Below are 19,449 nucleotides of genomic sequence, written 5' to 3' on the forward strand. Positions count from 1 at the left end.
CCAGATAAAGTGGGAGAGAAGTATCTGCCATTGGAACAGACTATCAGTGCTTATGATGTTACATTGATGTAAATAATGAACTGACCGTGGTGTGGTTTATGATGTTTAATAAACCGGATAGACTGTTTTTGTGAGAAACCGCTCCTGAGTGCTTTAATCCCGTTGCCAAGCGAGATTCCCCCAACACACTCAGGGAGCGCTATCTCACATTGCCAACAAGGGTTTTGCCACCAAGTATTAAGTCTTGCTTGCCAGAAGGATCAAATACTTATTTACTTATTTCTCACTGCAAAATGCAAATAAATGTGTATAATTTATACAATTTGATTTTCGGGATTTTATTTTTGATATTCTCTCTCTCAATGTTAAAATTAACATACCCTTAAAATTATAGACTGTTCATGTCTTTGTCAGTGGGCAAACTTACAAAATCATCAAGGGATCAAATGCTTATTTCTCCCACTGTATATACAGTATACACACAGAGTGAAGAGCAAAAGGGCAGCAATGTTTTGAACTTTTGAATTTGTGGCTCCCTATCTCATTATCCACTTCTGCTTTGAACTTGAGACTGCCATCATTTTATAGACAATCATCTTGGATGTCTTATACTTACAGCATATTTGGCTTGCAGCTATTTAGCATATGATTAGTTATGCAGATTCTTGTCATGCCATTGCATTGTTACTATTTTGATCCCAAAGATCTAAATTTGAAATTTGTATTATTTTGTAAATTCGCCTTTGGCTTTCAACACTGCCTGAACCCTTCTGGGAATGCTCTTGATCAGATTCAAACACGTATAGACCGAAATTCGATCTCAGGTCTCATGTACACATTCACAAAGTTGGTGCATACTGGGCGGCTCACTTGGGTATGTATACAGTTTATTCTTCAATTATACCTATAAGTGTTCGATTGGGTTGAGGTCTGCGGACTGTGGGGCCATTCCAGCATCTTTTCATCATTGTCATTGAACCATTTCTTTGCCAATCCCTATGTATGCATCGTGTTGCTGTCCTGTTGGAACACGTTGTTGTCCTTTTTATACCCACAGTACTTTTTGATGAAGTAACTCATCTTGTAGCATACTCACATTTAGCTTCGCATTGAGACCACCATCGAACCTGGTCATGTATCCAATGCCTTTGGTTAAAAAACAACCCCATATCGTCAGGCTTCCTCCATAAAACTTGACATTTTCTTCAATTTCGCAATCAGTTAGCGCTTTTCCCTTGTTTCTTTCAAACGCATTTGCACCTATCAGAGTCTAGTCTATTGACTTTCGTGTCATCACTCCAAATCACCTTTAAATGTCCACTTTTTGCACTTGTTTGCAAACTCGAACCGACGATTGTTATGACAATATTGAAGTTGAGGCTTCTTCACCTTTTTTCGGGCCACCATTCCATACTTGTGTAATGTGTGTCGCACTGTGCTTGCATCGATGTCTGTGTTCTCGCTATTATGAAGCATACAAGCCACCTCCAGTGCCATGTTTTTTTCGAGAGAAGAGATAGACCTTGGGATAAGCTGACTTGTTGACTGATATTTTGCCTGGATGTCCACCTTTTGGCTTCTGAATGGATTGATGGAGTTAATTTTGTATTCTTTCAACTGTCATGGCACTCACATGATGCAGTTTGGCAATTTTCTTGGAAAAGAGACTGCTATCGATGAGCTGGATGATGTTGTTTCTCTTTCCTTGGGAAATTGTCTTCATGGCTGCTCCTCAATTCAAACCAATTATTCAATTGTTATTCAACCTAATAATACATGGACCATTAAGGAATGTGAAAATAGGTTGTAATTTGTAGTGTACAGGAAGAAAAATATTAGTAACAATGCAGTGACATGACAAGAATCTGCATAACTAATCAAATGCTAAATAGTTGCAAGTAAAATTTATGTATAAGATAGCCAAGATGATTGTCTATAAATTGATGGTAGTTTCACAATCAAAGCATTAGTGGATGGTGAGAAATAGGGCGTAAAAGTCAAAAGTTCAAAACATTGTTACCCTTTTGCTCTTCACTGTATATATGTTTATAGGTTTACTGGCCTCGTCTGAACTGTTGCAGTTCTCCAAGCAAAACAGTATCCTCATTCTAAACATAGAAATGACTTCTCTATGTGTTGGGTTCTCTTATGTTTATAAAGACTTGATTTTCTGCTAAAATACTTCCCACATTCTGAACATAAAAATGGCTTGCACCCTGAGTGAATTCTCTGGTGTGTAGTAACATCTGATTTTTGATTAAAACATTTCCCACATATGGTACATGGGAATGGCCTCTCCCCTGTGTGTCTTCTCTGATGTTTAACAAGATCTGAATTCTGTTTAAAACATTTTCCACATTCAGAACATGAATATGGCTTCTCTCCTGTGTGAATTCTCTCATGTCGAATAAGACTTGATTTCTGGCTAAAACACGTTCCACATTCTGAACATGAGAATGGCTTCTTTCGTGTGTGATGTTGAATTAGATCTGATTCCTTTACAAAAACTTTTTCACATTCGGAACACAAAAATTTCTTCTCCCCTGCATGTATACTGTAATATTTTGACCTATATGTAAAATATTTTCCACATTCAGAACACGAATATGGAATCTCCCCAGAATGAGTATTCTGATAGTCATCGAGATTTGACTTCCAAGTGTTCTCATATTCTGAAAATGAAAATGGATTCTCCGTTGTGTCAGCTTCTCGATGATCTACATCATTTCTGTTGTTTTTATTTTGCTTAATAGTCTGTGATGAATCAGAAGATAAGATCTGTTGCAAAGGATCAGATGGTAGATCTTCACTGTGAAGGGCTGGTTGTATATCTGGAACAATTACATGCTCCTCAAATGTTTCTTGTTTGATTCCATGATCTTCCTCTTTAAAATGTGTAGATATCACATTATCCTCTGAGCTTCTGATTTCATCACCTGTCAAGAAGAAAACTGAGGTTTTTTTTCTATTTTTTATTTAACTTTAACCCTTTCTTCCTTCATGCATACTGGGCCTGAATGAAAAAGCAGGTTTACCAACTTGGCTATTGCTTTACTTAAAGAATATCTTGCATGTTTTTTTATGGTCTAAAAGTGTATAAATGTGTAGGTAGACTGTTTCCAATGTTGCTCCTGTCCTCTCTTTACTCAGATCATCAGGAAGTCAGTTTTACAATGTAAGCCTATGGAGCGTCAGAAAGTCAGATCCATAGACTCAAATTATAAAAGCGAAACACAGAAAGCCCAGTATGGTCCAACGAGTCATAATAGAAGTCATGTGACCAAGAAGTGGACAGGCGCAGAGCTGGAAATGGCAATCAGTGAGTACATTAACACACACTACATTACATATACACAGGTTAAGGGCATTAAAAATGTCATGGGTGAGCTTCTCTAACAAGCTATAACCTTATTTGAAATGTGTGTTTCTCTATTTTTCAGGAAAATTAGGACTTTCTTTAGTGATATTCATGATATTCTTTATATTTTTGTAACTCTTTCCGGAAGTAAATTAAATATGGCAAATATTTTACTTTCATTTCCCTCTAGATTTATTTCTGTATGTGTTCTTTTACCAATCCAATACCAAATATGCTGGTAAGTGGTATTTTAAAGACTATTATATGATGTAAAACACATTGATGTGTTGTATTTTACATTCAACAAGAAAATTATATTTTTAAAAAGTGGATATAGTATGTAATTTCTTTGTAGACAACAACATTAGAGGAACTGAGGGAATTTCTGACAAGTGCTGGTTGTTTGCTGCATGTGAAAACAATCTCCCATATTTTTCATATGTCTGGCCTGTGGAGTAGGATCTCAAGAAAAAAGTATTTTCTTACAAAGATAAATATCCAATTGTAGCTATGTTTTGCCAAAACCTACATCAAGTCTGCCAAAAGCATTTGGGAAAACATGTTATGATCTGATGAAACTAAAGAACCCCAAACCCACAGTGAAGCAAGGTGGAGGTATCATTATGCAATAAGGAATGTTATTCATCAGCTGGAACTGGAGCTTTAGGTTGAAGTGGATGGAATTATGAACAGTTCCAAATATCAGTAAATTTTGAAAAAAGAAACCTTCAGGCTTCTGCTAAAAAGCTAAAGATGAAGAGGAAATTTTAGCTTTAACACGACAACGACCCTAAGCGATCTCCAAATCAACAAAAGAATGGCTTTGCCAGAAGAAAATTGAAGTTTTAGAATGGCCCAGCCCAACTCCAGATCTGAATTCAATTGAAAAATCTGTGGGATGATCTGAAGAGAACACTGTACACAGGAGATACCCTCTCAATCTGACAGACTTGCAAGGAAGAGTGGGCAAAGATTTCCAATTCTACATGTTCCATGCTAATAGATTGTGACCTAAAACTACTGAATACTGTCATAAATTCAAATAGAACTTCAACAAAGTAGTAGTGTAAGGGTGTGCATTTGTATTAAACAATGTTACTTCACTTGTTTGTTTTTATTTTTCTACCCAAAAAGTTTCAGTTTATTTTTCCAAATGAATTGTACAGATTGTTGACATTAAGGGTGGAAAAAGTTCCGAAATTATTCTACTTGGTATGATTTTTTTTTTTTACATGACCATAACCTGGTATTTTAACAAGCGTGTGTAGACTTTTTATATCTACTGTAGATGTAAAATGTTACTTGCCTTACGAAATCTTATAATTAAATGCTAAATATTATATGCAATTGTTATCATCCACCTCTCGTGTCTCCCCTTTTCCTCATAGTTTGTAAGCTTGCGAGCAGGGCCCTCAATCCTCCTGGTATCTGTTTTGAACTGTATTTCTGTTATGCTGTAATGTCTATTGTCTGTACAAGTCCCCTCTATAATTTGTAAAGCGCTGCGGAATATGTTGGCGCTATATAAATAAAAATTATTATTATCCTATGAGGAACCTTTAAAAAAGCATTGGATTTCATATCAAAGCTTAAAATAAAAGAAACAGGACATTTAGTTGAGAGCCATTTGCTTTACCTAGACTCACAAACGAAATTATTTAGGAGTTATAGGTCTTGCAGTGCTACAGAAGGAAGATAGATGAGTTACAAGAGTTCTAGGAAAACATTTAAATATAATCCAGTCTGTCGGATATTTTGGAGTTCTAAAAGTATTCTAGAATCATCGCTTCACAACAACAAGGATCTATGTAGTAATGTCTATTACCTGGTGATTTTAAAGGTTCGGGAGACTCCATCATGACGTCCTTGTACCGATTCTTGTGTCCTTCTAAATACTCCCACTCCTCCATGGAGAAATGGACGGTGACATCCTCACACCTTATAGAAACCTGACACACACAATGATATAGTCATCCCCCGATCCCTTCATAACATTACAGTATAATGTCCCAGCATTCCCAGCAGTGTCACCTCTCCTGTCAGCAGCTCAATGATCTTGTAGGTGAGTTCTAGGATCTTCTGGTCATTGATGTCCTCATGTATCAGGGGGTGAGGTGGAGGCCCAATGATTGGGCTCAGGGGTCTGCCCCATCCCTCAGACACAGGGGCCTGACAGCGCTCACTAGAGGTCTTCTTCACTACTGTGTAATCCTGGTTATGGAGAGACACATTAATAAATCTCGCTACAGACATTTTCAGAATCCCTCACCTCTTTTGTTATGCCCATCAACTATTAACTTCTTGCCATCATCTGCTGGACATGTACAGAAAACTCAAAAGGGGGTTGGGGCAGTCATAGCTAATGCTGCCCTTGAAGTTACAGGTATTATCTGTGATCCCAAAGTTGCAGGTCTATATGATACAGACAACTCTGTGATCCAGCAGTTTAATCCCTTAGATCAGTGGTGGCCCTGTTTTGCACCCTTTCATTGTTCCTTACATTGCGAGCATGCGTCTGCAGTGTTCATGCAATGTAGACTTATGTCCTAACAGTGACCAGAGCCGGCGTTAGGACATTCTATGTGTGCCGAGTTATCGTGTTCTATGCTTCCATTTCATTCCTATGATGAAGGCAGTAGTTATGCTCCAGCCCCAATGTCTCATTTGGAATGTACAGCCATGGCGGAAACTGTTGGCATCCTTGAAATTGTTCCAGAAAATTAAGTATTTCTCCAAGAAATGTATTGCAATTACCATAATTACAGTCACAACTGTCAAATAATTAAAGTCAAAGCACCCAGTGCCAGAGGCAGTAAAACAACCCAAAAACATCTTCACACCCTCACCATATTTGACTGTAGGTACTGTGTTCTTTTCTTTGTAGTCTTCATTATGTTTTCAGTAAACAGTAGAATGATGTGTTTTACCAAAAAAGCTCCATCTAAGGCTACGTTCACATTTGCGTTGTGCGATGTTGCGATGACGCAACGCACAACGCAAACAAAAACGCACAAAAATGCACGCTAAAACGCATAGTTTTGCGATGCATGCGTCCTTTTTTGCCGAATTTTGGACGCAAAAAAAATGCATCTTGCTGCGTCCTCTGCGCTCTATCGCTTGCGGCAAAAAAAACGCATGCTTCGCAAAACGCATGCAAACGCATGTCCATGCGCCCCCATGGTAAATATAGGGGCGCATGGCGCATGCGTCGCCGCGGCTGCGCCCGACGCAGCCCGGCAGAACGCAAATGTGAACGTAGCCTTAGTCCCATCTGTCCACAAGAGGCTTTGCCAGAAGGATGTTGGTTTACTCATGTACATTTGGACAAAATGCAGTCTAGCTTTTTTATATCTTTGTGTCAGTTTTGGGGTCCTCCTGGGTCTCCTGCCATAGCGCTTAATTTCATTCAGATAGTTCATACTGACACTAATGCACTCTGTGCTTGCAGGACAGCTTTAATTTCTTTGGATCTTGATCAGGGAAGATTATCCACCATCCAGACTATCCTGTGTTGCAACCTTTAATCAATTTTTCTCTGTCATCCAAAACCAGGTAGATTAGCTACAGTGTCAATGCAAAGATTGAGCCAACTTATCCACTTTTTTTCAGGTGTGCTTTTCATATTACTCACACCTGTTACTCACCACGGGTAAGTTTGAATGAGCATCACATGCTTGAAACAAAGTTATTTACCCACAAATTTGGAAAGGTGACAACAATTTTGTCCAGGCCATTTTTGGGGGGGTTGTGTGAAATTATATCCAATTTGCCTTTATTTCTCAGTTTTTTTGTGTTGTTTCAGTTCACACAAAGGAAATATGCATGTGTAAAATAAAACATGTGTAACTGCAATAATTTTCTGGGAGAAAAATTTTGTTTTGTGGAACAATTTAAAGGGTGCCAGCTCTTTCAGCCATGTATATGCACCAGCCCCAGTGTCTCCTATGTGATATGTATGCTCCAGCCCTAGTATCTCCTACGTGATGTATATGCTCCAGCCTCATCATCTCCTATGTGTTGTATTTGCACCTACCTTAGTGGTTCTTATAGGATGTATGTGAAACAGCCTCATTGTCTCCTATGCAATGTATTTGTGTCAGCCACAGCATCTCCTATGTTTTTTATGCTGCAGCCCCAGTGTCTTCTATGTGATGTACTGTATATGCACCAGCCCCAGTGTCTCCTGTGTGATGTATATTCTCCATTCCCAGAGTCTCCTATGTGAGGTATATGCAGCACTTAGTATATCCTATGTAATGTACATACAGCAGTCTCAGTGTCTCCTATGTAACGTATACATAAGTCTCATTTTCCCCTATGTGATGTATATACAGAAGTCTCAGTGTTTCCTATGTAATGTATACATCTGTATGTGCCTCTTGTGTGATGTATATAACATCTCAGTATATCCTATGTGATGTTTATATAGCAGGATAGTCCAGATGGTGGATAAGCAGCCCCAATGAAATTCAAGCTCTCCTGCAGGCTAAGGGTGCCTCCGTGCCAGCGCGAACTATCCATCGACATTTCAATTAAATTAAGCACTATTTCAGGAGACCCAGGGGGACACTACTGCTGACACAGAAACAGTTTGCCAAAATATACATGAGTAAGCCAAAATCCTTCTGAGTGAGGTCTTGTGGACAGATGAGACCAAGATGGAGCTTTTAGGTAAAAGCACATCATTCTACTGTATACCGAAAATGGAATGAGGCTTACATAGAAAAGAACAAAGTACTTACAGTTAAATATGGTGGAGGTTCAATGATGTTTTTGGGTTGTTCTGCTGCCTCTGGCACTGGGTGCTTTGAATGTGTGCAAGGCATCATGAAATGTGAAGATGACAAAAGGATTTTGGGTCGTAACATATTGCACAATGTGAGAAAGCTGGATTTGTGTCCTAGCTCATTGGTCTTCCAGCGTGACAATGACCCCCAAATATACTTCAAGAAGCACCCAGAAATGGATGGAAACAAAGAGCTGGAGACTTCTAAGGTGGCCAGCAATAAGTCCTGATCTAAATCCCATTGAACACCTGTGGAGAGATCTTAAAATTGCTGTTGGGAGAAGGCAACCTTCACATATGAGAGACTTGGAGCAGTTTACAAAAGAAGAGTGGTCCAAAATTCCAGTTGAGAGGTGTAAGAAGCTTGTTGATGGTTATAGGAAGTGATTGATTGCGTTTATTTATTCCAAAGGGTGTTCAACCAAATATAAAGGTACCTTCACACTGAGCAACTTTACAGCGAGAACAACAACGATCCGTGACATTGCAGCTTCCTGGATAGCGATCTCGTTGTGTTTGACACGCAGCAGCGATCAGGATTCTGCTGTGACATCGCTGGTCGTAGCTAGAAGTCCAGAACTTTATTTGGTCGTCAGGTCGGCGTGATTCGTCATGTTTGACAGCAAAAGCAACGATGCCAGCAATGTTTTTACATGGAGCTAACAACCAGCGAGAACGATAAGTACGTGGATCGCTCCTGCATCGTTCTGGTGTTGCCGTGTTTGACGTCTCTACAGCGACCTAAACAGCGACGCTGCAGCGATCGGCTCGTTGTCTATATCGCTGCAGCGTCGCTGAGTGTGACGGTACCTTTAAGGTGAGGGTGCCAACAATTTTGTCCAGCCCATTTTGGTGGTTATGTCCAATTTGCCTTTTTTTCTATTTTTTTTGGTGTTGTTCTAATGCACGCAAAGGAAATACACATGTGTATTCCAAAACATGTGAAATTGCAATAATTATCTAGGAGCAATATTTCGTTCTGTGGAACAATTTCAAGGGTAACAACACTTTCAGCCATGGCTTTATATAGCAGTCTCGGTTTGTCCTATGTGATGTATATACAACAGTCCCGGTGCCTCTCATGTGAGCTGTGTATATAGCAGTCTCGTTGTCTCTTATGTGATGTATACATAGCAGTCTCAGTGTCTTCTGTCAGATGTTACAGCTGTCTTGGATTATTGGATTCTCCTATTTGATATGTAAACAGGAGTCACACTGTCTCCAATGTGATGTACAGTTGGGATCAAAGGTTTACATACCCTGGCAGAATTTTTGCTTTCTTGGCCTTCTTTTTCAGAGAATATGAATGATAACACCAAAACTTTTTCTCCACTCATGGTTAGTGGTTGGGTGAAGCCATTTATTGTCAAACAACTGTGTTTTCTCTTTTTAAATGCTAATGACAACCCAAAGCATCCACATGACTCTGATCCAAAGTTCACATACCTTGGTGATTTTGGCCTGATAACATACACAGAAGTTGACACAAATGGGTTTGAATGGTTACTAAAGGTAACATCCTCACCTGTGACCTGTTTGATTGTAATCATTGTGTGTTTCTGGGATCCAGACAGACTCTTGTATCTTTCATCCAGCCACTGACATTTCTGGATTGTGAGTCATGGGGAAAGCAAAAGAATTGTCAACGGATCTACGGGAAAAGGTAGTCGAACTGTATAAAACAGGAAAGGGATACAAAAAGATATTCAAGGAATTGATCATGCCAGTCAGCAGCATTCAAACTGTGATTAACAAATGGAGAATCAGGGGCTCTCTAAAAACAAAACCACGGTCAGGTAGACCAAAAAGAATGTCATCCACAACTGCCAGGAAAATTGTTTGGGATGCAAAAAAACCCCACAATAACATCAATTGAAATACAGGACTCTCTGAAAACTAGCGGTGTGGCTGTTTCAAGATGCACAATAAGGAGGCACTTGAAGAAAAATGGGCTGCATGGTCGAGTCGCCAGAAGAAAGCCATTACTGTGCAAATACCACAAAGTATCTCACCTACAATATGCAAAACAGCACAGAGATAAGCCTCAAAACTTCTGGAACAAGGTGATTTGGAGTGATGAGACTAAAATTGAACTTTTTGGCTACAACCATAAATGTTACATTTGGAGAGAGATCAACAAAGCCTAAAATGAACCCCATTCCTACTGTAAAGCACAGAGGTGGATCGCTGATGTTTTGGGGTTGTGTGAGCTACAAAGGCACAGAAAAAGTTGGTCAAAGTTGAAGGAAAGATGAATGCAGCACGTTATCAGCAAATACTGGAGGCAAATTTTCAATCATCAGCCTGGAAGCTGCGCATGGGACGTACTTGGACGTTCCAACATGGCAATGATCCAAAACACAAGGCCAAGTCAACCTGTCATTGGCTAGAGCAGAACAAAGTGAAGGCTCTGGAGTGGCCATCTCACTCTCCTGACCTCAATATCATTGAGCCACTCTGGGGAGATCTCAAGCACGCAGTTCATGCTAGACAGGAATTTAAAAGAACTGGAGGCTTTTTGCAAAGAAGAGAGGGCAGCTTTAGTATCTGAGAAAATAAAGAACCTCATCCACAACTACCACAAAAGACTTCAACATGTTATTGATGTTAGAGGGGACAATACACGGTACTAAGAAATGGGGTATGCAAACTTTTCATCAGGGTCATTTGGATGTTTTGGGTTGTCATTATGATTTAAAAAAAGAAAACACAATAGTTTGACAATAAATGGCTTCACCCAACCACTAACCATGAGTGCATATTAAACTACAGGACTCATTAAAGTGGAAAAATCATCACAGCTCACGTTACATTTATAGAACTCAAGCAGTGGGAGATCTGTAGTATATACATCACAAAGGAGACACCTAGACTGCTGTATATACAGTTGTGCTCAAAAGTTAAAACACCCGGCAGAATTTTTGCTTTCTTGGCCTTTTTCAGAGAAAATGAATGATAACACCAAATCTTTTTCATACATTTGTGTTTGGACCAACTTACTGCTGTGATCAGTTCTTTAAAAAACTTATCGTAAAGAGTGGACTACGCTCCAATAGTAGTAACATCATCATTACCACCTAAGATCACAGCTGTACCAAAGGGAAGCAGTTCTAGCCATCACATTAGAGATGTGTTCATTAAATGTTTGATCACATATAGCAAGATAATTTTCCAGTTAATAATTTTGTACAGAACATGACTGTTATAAATATCAAACTGGTCCTTGGCAGAAAAAATGTTCCCAAACCCTGCCTTAGATGTAGCGGTTAATGGCAACTCTGAATTCTAAGATGTTAGAAAGGGAGTGCACCTTTTGTCACCCATTCTCATCAATAAACGTTATGCAGTTGGGATGTCATGGAGGTAGGAATCCTAATAAAGATCTTTCAAAAACCCATGATGGAATTTCTGTTTTATTTTCTTATTCCACACCAGAAAAGTGCTGCAATTGAAAAAATTATAACTAGTCCCAACTATGTATGAAATGTGACATATTTCACAGAATCTCTTACCTCTCCAGTAAGACGGGACAGTATCTCTAGCGTGAGATGCACTATAGTCTCTGCGATTGTGTCCCTGTCCATCTTCGATGGGTCAATCACAAGATTTCTCCTCTATAGAAGATTTTTACTTAGAGAATCCAATATTGTAGGGACCTGAATGGAAGGAAGATGTAGCATCATGAAGATTCCCATGTAATAATGCAATTACTGGAGATAATAAGGAGAACATATCATCAAGACATCACCTCCGAGTCAGATGATAACATGAACTCTACAGCCAGAAGTTGCAGAGGTAATGCCAATATTGCAATACAAATGGTGAAATGTGAGACAAAGTCAAATCATTTTCACAGCTGTAATAGATGAGCTTTTAGGTTACATTCCCTCAGATAAATCCACAATCATTTGGAGGCTTTTTCTGTTAAAACCTTAAACATAGAAATTGGGGCATCTAGTTTTCAGAACATATCTGGAGACAATTTATTAAGTTTTTTTTTTATACCTGTACAGAAAATTAAGAAATGAAAAAATGTTGACGGATTTGGGCTCATCTTGAACCTGAAATCTATGGCTGCAATTCAGGTATTATTTATACTACTTCCTTTGGTAAATATTTTGTGCACCATTGCTCCCCCACCCCGCTTCTGACAAGTCCCACCTACTTAAAAAAAAATACACAAGTGGAGGGGATGGCAAAAAAGTGGCAACATTTCTGTGCAAATATCTCTTGAACAAAATTTTCCACTGCCAATATTGTAAAGAAGGAATAAAGAATTCCCCCCAATTAATGGATTTAATGAAATTAGTGTACAACCACTTTTTGGGTATTACTGCATTCATGAAAAATTGGTTTAACAAATGGTGAGGTTTGGTTTTCTACGATTACCCCTTGTGAAAATGTGAGGGTATAGTAATATTTTAGCAGAAAAAACTAAATTTTTGTTGTTTTCACAGTTCAATCTTATACATTTCTGTGAAGCACCTCTGGAAGCAAAATACTCACTACACCCCTAGATGAATTACTTGAGGGGTTTAGTTTCCAAAATGAATTAATTTGTGGGGGTTAACTGCTTTTTTGGCACATCAGGGGCTCTGCAAATTCAACATTGGGTCCACTATCTAGTCCAGCCAAATTTGCGCTCCAAAAATCACATAGCGCTTCTTCACTTGAGATCCCTGACGTGTGCCCAAACAGTGTTTTTTGCCGATACATGAGATATTGTCGCTTTCCATACAAGTTGCATATCAAATTGTAAGGTGGACTATCTCTCCTTCTCTCTGAAGAAGACAAATTTGGTGCTCAATCAAAATTTTTGTGAAATTTTTTTTTTTAAGTTTTTCATTTCACTTTGTATTAAGTCTTGTGAAGCATCTGACAAGTTAATAAAAATTGTGAAAGCAGTTTTGAATAATTTGAGAAGTGCAGTTTTTAAAAAGGTATTACTTATGAGAGGGTTTCCAATGTATATATAGGCCCGTGAAACTTAATTTTAACACTTTTAACACCCTAACAAAATAAAACGACTTTTGTAAAAATGACACCAACAGAAAGTGGACAAATGGGAAATGTTTGCTATTAACAAACTTGTGTGATTTGATTGCATGGTTTAAGGGTATACCCTATTTTTCGGACTATAAGACGCACCGGACCATAAGATGCACCCCAAAATTTCAGAAGGAAAATAGGGAAAAAAAATTAATGTGTCAAATGGGGGTCCGTCTTACTGTCCAAATTCAGCTTACTGGGGGGAAGTGGCAGTGCTGGCGGAGCATGGTCACAGGGGGTGTCTGTTGGTCCCGAGATATGACTCCCATCCCAGACTGGTGCGGTTGGTTCGGCGGCGTTCTGTGGTGCGGGGCTGCGCCTGCATTTTGTGAAAGCACGGAGGCCCCCCTCACATCCATTGCTGCGATGTGGTGGCCTCTGGGAAATCCCATCGCAAGCTGGTTTGGCGGTGTTCTGTGGAGCGGCGGGGGGAGGGGGGCCACCACATCACAGCAATGGATGTGCCCCCCCCGCACCAGCCTGGGAAGGGAGTGAGATCATCGCCCTGCAGCGTCGGACCGGGACTGCTGTAGAATGGCCCGACTCCTGCTGCTGCCACACTACTTGTAAGTATATTAGAACTTTGAGCGGCACCCTCATTTTCCCCAAAAAATTTTTGGGAAAAAGTGCATCTTATAGTCTGAAAAATATGGTAATCTGTAAGTGAGTCAGTGGTAAACTAATGGAGGGGAAATTTGTTTCACTGAGGATATTAGATTCGGTGAAACTGGAAGTTTGCTCCAGCATGTTATGTGCTGAGAGGGGTTAATCGTCCATGACATGGCTGGATTTGTTGTGAACATCTAAAGAGTTGGGTAGAACAGCTGTTCACCATATCTCCACCCTAGGGTGTGATCCAGAAGGTAAACATTTAGCCTCCGGACTCTCTCAGGGTTTTGTGTGCTCTGAAGGTGAGCTGACCTCCAGAACTGTGCTCCTGTTACACACAGGGGAACCCCGCAGTTATAAGGACTGTAATTAATGAGGTTTGTTTATGCCAACAAAACTGAATATGTCTATTTTGTTTGGCCTGGTATATGAAGCATGTTTTAATAAATCAATTTAAAAGAAAAGCTTTCCTCCGAGTGCCTCGTTAAGCAGCCGAGCGAGCCAATCTACCATATAGCATTCAAAGTGTGAAAATTACTAATTTTTCTTCAAAGTTCAGATATTTAAAAAAAAAAAAAACACAAAACATAATGACCGAACATATTTACCACTATTATTCAGAATGAAAAAAAAGAATCATGAAAAAAATACAAAACAATCTCAGAATCACTGGGATATGATGCTTTCCTGAGCTACTACCATAGTAGATGACACCTATTAGGTCTGAAAAATGAGGCTCGAACACTGAGGTCTAAATTGGCTCCATCACTAAGGGGTTAACTTAGTGTCCTCAGTACAGGACCGCCGCCACAGACATTTCATGGGAAATCCCTTTATTCTAAACTATTACACCCGAAATTAGGGAAATTACAGTTTCTCCAGATTTCTATGGGAAGAAAAACCCGACATTTCCATTCCCTGTAATCTCCACCATCTGTCCCCAAACCAGAGCGCCCTCCCCTGTATACATGAGCACAGCCAGCGTTCTATTACTGTACATATACACATGGCAGAGCTGGGGGCACTATCTCCGGGAATGGAGGGGTTACTGCCCCCTGCCCCCGCCCAGTAATGGGGAACCTCCTGCACCTACCTCCACCTGCAGAGCCGCACACCACATATATGGCTGTTCTGTGCGCACAGGACCTGTGATGAGGTCACAGGAGGGGAGGAGTCAGGGGTCACATGGAGGGGAGGAGTCAAGGAGTCACCATAACAGTGTGCATAGAGCAGACGTGTGTTTATACAGAATGGTGACGTCACACACAGCTCAGCTCCATAAACGTTGTACACACTGCTCCAACAGGGCAGCCATGAGAAATTTCAGGTACCCATACTGGCAAAATTTTATGGCCTCCTTGAGACTCTACCCCAGCTCCGCCTTCTCCCCTCGAACCTTCCAAAGTGCCACCTCCCACTCTTGGAAAGACTCCAGTTCTGCACCACTTTCTCACCAATCACACATTAACAGTTCCCATCACCAGATCACACATACTGTATAGCCAGCAGCTTTTGTTTTGGCCAATAAATTTTTTTAAACAGCCACGATAAGGTAGACTCTGTTGGCCGGGCCCTACTCTACTCTATCCTATAATCATTTGTTAATATATCAAATTCTCATTTTAGTTATATTTTTATTTGTTTTTCATTTTTAAAAATAGCCAATAACATAACATAGAAGGGAAAAATGCAGCCACACCATGACCAGACCACATAGTGATCGAATAATACCACTTACAAGGGGCAAATACCACCACACCATGACCAGACCACATATTACCACCACATAATGACCAAATAATCCAATACTGATCATTAATTAAAAAAAACCCACAATACTAATTTTACCATAAGTGCCATTATATACAGGAGCTCTGTACATAGTATAAAGTGTATAGTGTCAGTGTACAGGTAATACAGTGATCCCCAGTGACATTATACACAAGAGCTCTGTACATAGTATAAATATACGCCCCCGAGAGAATAGGCGAAACGTGCGTCGGGGTGAGATGCAGCTGCATTGACACCTTACACAGGTATTAGTATGTGATTCCATGCACCTTATATTTTCAAAATAGAGTAGCACTATGCACAGACAGTTTCTGCTGTCGGTTGTTAGTCGTTTTGTTGAGGCATCCATTATATACTGTTTACATGATTTTATGGATCTGCATTTGAAATAAACTTTATTGTTTTATATACACTTCATGGGCTTTTTTTTGGTTCTAAGAAATAGCTGTTATGTACAGAGTGTGACCTATGGTGTTTAGGTTATTTGCTTGGACTAATATTTATAGTATAAAGTGTATAGTGTCAAAGTTACTGCAACAGAGAGGAGCCAGAAGACCACAGCATCTGATTGCTCCTACTCCTGTGCTGAAAAGAAGCACTTCTTTTTAAATGGTGTTTATTTCTTTTGGCAGAACAGGGGTTAATCAGCCTTGTTGGGAACTCTAGGAGTCTGAGCTCTCAGCTGAGCTCGGTTAGCCACTCACATCCCCTCTAAAATCTGGGTCCTGATTCAAACCCATGTCAGAGCTAACTTTTGCTGCCTGGCTTGGTGGAGAGGCGTTCACATGAGACAGAGTTTTGGAGGAGTTATCTGTGACTGTTGTGTGGTTTGTAAGTGTGATAATGCCCTTCCCTCCTCTTACTTTGTTTATTTTCTGCGTCCTCCACTCCCCGATGCATTCCTCTGCTATATATGAGTGAATATTTGTATACTTGGTATTTTCAGTATACTTTTATTTGTGTTGCCTTGTTTGTCGGGTTGGTGTACTGTGGTGTACGTTAGCGCCCCTCTTTCCTGGTCGTGGGAAAATAACAGAAGGAGAGCAGATTCAGGAAATAAGGCAAGGGTGCCAGGAATAGGGTAAGCTAAGGCGCCCTCTAGTGGTACGGATAGGGAATGAGCCCCTGGTCCCAAGTCACCCAACAGCTCTGTCGTGACAGGAGCTCTGTATAAAGTGTACATTACACACAGGAGCTCTGTATCTATAGTATAACGCTGGGAGCGTCACTCTGTCCGAAGCCTTTATAGACTGCGCAAGCGCCGGCACAGTCTGGACAGCACAGAGTGACGCTCCCAGGAGATCGCGGTATGCGTAAACACTGAACGCACACCGCGATCTCCACTGGAGAGGCAGGGACGCGCCAGGAGGGTAAGTATATTCACCTGTCCCCCGTTCCAGCGCTGCGTGCGGCTCCGTCTCCCGGGTCTGCCTGTAACGTTCACAGTTCAGAGGGCGCGATGACGCGCTTAATGCGCGCCGCCCTCTGACTGAACAGTCACAGCCAGAGGCCCGGAACCCGGAGCGGCGCACAGCGCTGGATCAGGGCCAGGTGAATACAGCAAGTGTCGGGGGCCTGAGCGAGCGGCAACTCCGGCACCTGTCCCCCACAGCGCGCCGGTGTCCCCGCCTGCTCAGGCCCCTGGCACTCGGCGCCCAGCGACGATAGGTGATTATGGTATTTTTTTTTTCATATATCGCAGCAGCATATGAGGCATACACTATGGAACATCTTATGGGGCCATCAACCATAATGGAGCAGTGTACGGGCGCATATAATACTATGGAGCATGTTATGGGGGCCATAAACCTTTATGGAACAGCGTACAGGGCATACACTATGGAGCATCTTATGGGGGCCATAAACCATATTGGAGCAGTGTTCGGGGGCATATACTATGGAGCATCTTATGGGGGCCATAAACCTTTATGGAGCAGTGTACGGGGCATATAATATGGAGCATCTTATGGGGGCCATAAACCTTTATGGAGCAGTGTACGGGGCATATACTACGGAGCATCTTATGGGGGCCATAAACCTTTATGGAGCAGTGTATGGGGCATATGGATGGGAGCAGCACATGACAGAACGGGGGCGCAGGATGGGAGCAGCACATGACAGAACGGGGGCATGTCAGGATGGGAGCAGCACATGACAAAAAGGGGGCGCAGGATGGGAGCAGCACATGACAGAACGGGGGCGCAGGATGGGAGCAGCACATGACAGAACGGGGGCGCAGGATGGGAGCAGCACATGACAGAACGGGGGCGCAGGATGGGAGCAGCACATGACAGAACGGGGGCGCAGGATGGGAGCAGCACATGACAGAACAGGGGCGCAGGATGGGAGCAGCACATGACAGAACAGGGGCGCAGGATGGGAGAAGCACATGACAGAACGGGGGAGCAGGATGGGAGCAGCACATGACAGAATGGGGGCGCAGGATGGGAGCAGCACATGACATGATGGGGGTGCAGGATGGGTACAGCACATGTCAGAATGGAGGCGCAGGATGGGTGCAGCACATGTGAGAATGGGGCGCAGGATGGGAGCAGCACATGTCAGAATGGGGGCGCAGGATGGAGCAGCACATGACAGGATGGGGATGCAGGATGGAGCAGCACATGACAGGATGGGGACGCAGGATGGAGCAGCACATGACAGGATGGGGACGCAGAATGGAGCAGCACATGACAGGATGGGGACGCAGGATGGAGCAGCACATGACAGGATGGGGACGCAGGATGGAGCAGCGCATGACAGGATGGGGACGCAGGATGGAGCAACGCATGACAGGATGGGGACGCAGGATGGAGCAGCACATGACAGGATGGGGACGCAGGACGGAGCAGCACATGACAGGATGAGGACATAGGACGGAGCAGCACATGACAGGATGGGGACGCAGGATGGAGCAGCTCATGACAGGATGGGGGCGCAGGATGGAGCAGCACATGACAGGATGGAGACCATATACCAATATAAATGCTCGCCACCCGGGCGTAGAACGGGTTGAATAGCTAGTATACTATATAGTGTATAGGTAACACATTGACTCACCAGTGACATCTCCAGTTGAAGTCCTTCATCTTCATTTCTCTTCTTCATCCAGCACAGACACACCACTTCTTCCAGCCAGTATTAATGTCTGCAGTAAATAACGGTTATCTAAAACACTGCTTGCAGAGCACATTCCCTAATTTTTCTCATCTTCTACACTTCACCAGATGAAGAAAAAAAAGTGATAAAGTACTGCCCTGCACAGTAACAGCACCCTCCATTGAAAACGATATCCTCAAAAATAAAATACATCACAGCAGTAATAATATCCTGACCCCAGCCATATGTTCTGTCATCCTGTCCCCATATGTTCTCTTCTCCTGCCCTATATGCCTGCATTCTGCCCCATCCTGTTTTCCTATCCTTCCCTCATGTATCTCCTAGTCCTACCTGTACCATATGATCTCCCATCCTTCCCCATCTGTCTCCTACTGTGCCCCATGATTTTGCCCCATCTGTCTCCATCCTGCTCCATGTATCCCATGATCTTGCCTGTCTCCATCCTGCCCCATGTGTCCCATGATTCTGCCCCAAGTGTCCCATAATGCTGCCCCATTTGTCCCAATTCTGCTACATCAGTCTCCATCCTGCTCCATGGTCTTGTCCCATCTGTCTCCATCCTGCCTCATGATCCTGCCTCATGATCCTGCCTCAATCCTGCTCCATGTGTCCCATGATCCTGCCTCATCTGTCTCCCATGATCCTGCTACTTCTGTCTCATGATCTTGTACCATGATCCTGCCCCATCTGTCTCCTTCCTGCCCCATAATCCTGCATCCATCCAGCCCCATCTACC

General features: G+C 41.9%; 1 protein-coding gene across 1 annotated transcript; it reads right to left on the reverse strand.

Moving 5' to 3' along the window:
• Positions 1–316: 316 nt before the first annotated feature.
• Positions 317–14,926, reverse strand: LOC138664009 (zinc finger protein 501-like). Its single transcript, XM_069750404.1, has 5 exons — positions 14,896–14,926; positions 11,657–11,800; positions 5,390–5,569; positions 5,184–5,307; positions 317–2,936 (listed from the first exon to the last, which is right to left on the reverse strand). The coding sequence occupies exons 2-5, from the start codon at positions 11,726–11,728 to the stop codon at positions 2,104–2,106; spliced, it is 1,209 nt and encodes a 402-aa protein (XP_069606505.1). The 5' UTR covers positions 11,729–11,800; positions 14,896–14,926; the 3' UTR covers positions 317–2,103.
• Between the last annotated feature and the right edge of the window lie 4,523 nt (positions 14,927–19,449).

The sequence above is a fragment of the Ranitomeya imitator genome, chromosome 2 (assembly GCF_032444005.1).
Source record: "Ranitomeya imitator isolate aRanImi1 chromosome 2, aRanImi1.pri, whole genome shotgun sequence".
NCBI lineage: Eukaryota > Metazoa > Chordata > Amphibia > Anura > Dendrobatidae > Ranitomeya > Ranitomeya imitator.

Excerpts from the sequence above, each read along its gene's own strand:
- LOC138664009 (XM_069750404.1), bottom strand. The coding sequence starts at position 11,728 with ATGGACAGGGACACAATCGCAGAGACTATAGTGCATCTCACGCTAGAG. Across the intron at positions 5,570-11,656 it reads TGTCCCGTCTTACTGGAGAG|GATTACACAGTAGTGAAGAA; the intron begins GTAAGAGATTCT and ends CTCCATAACCAG. Across the intron at positions 2,937-5,183 it reads CGAACCTTTAAAATCACCAG|GTGATGAAATCAGAAGCTCA; the intron begins GTAATAGACATT and ends TCTTCTTGACAG.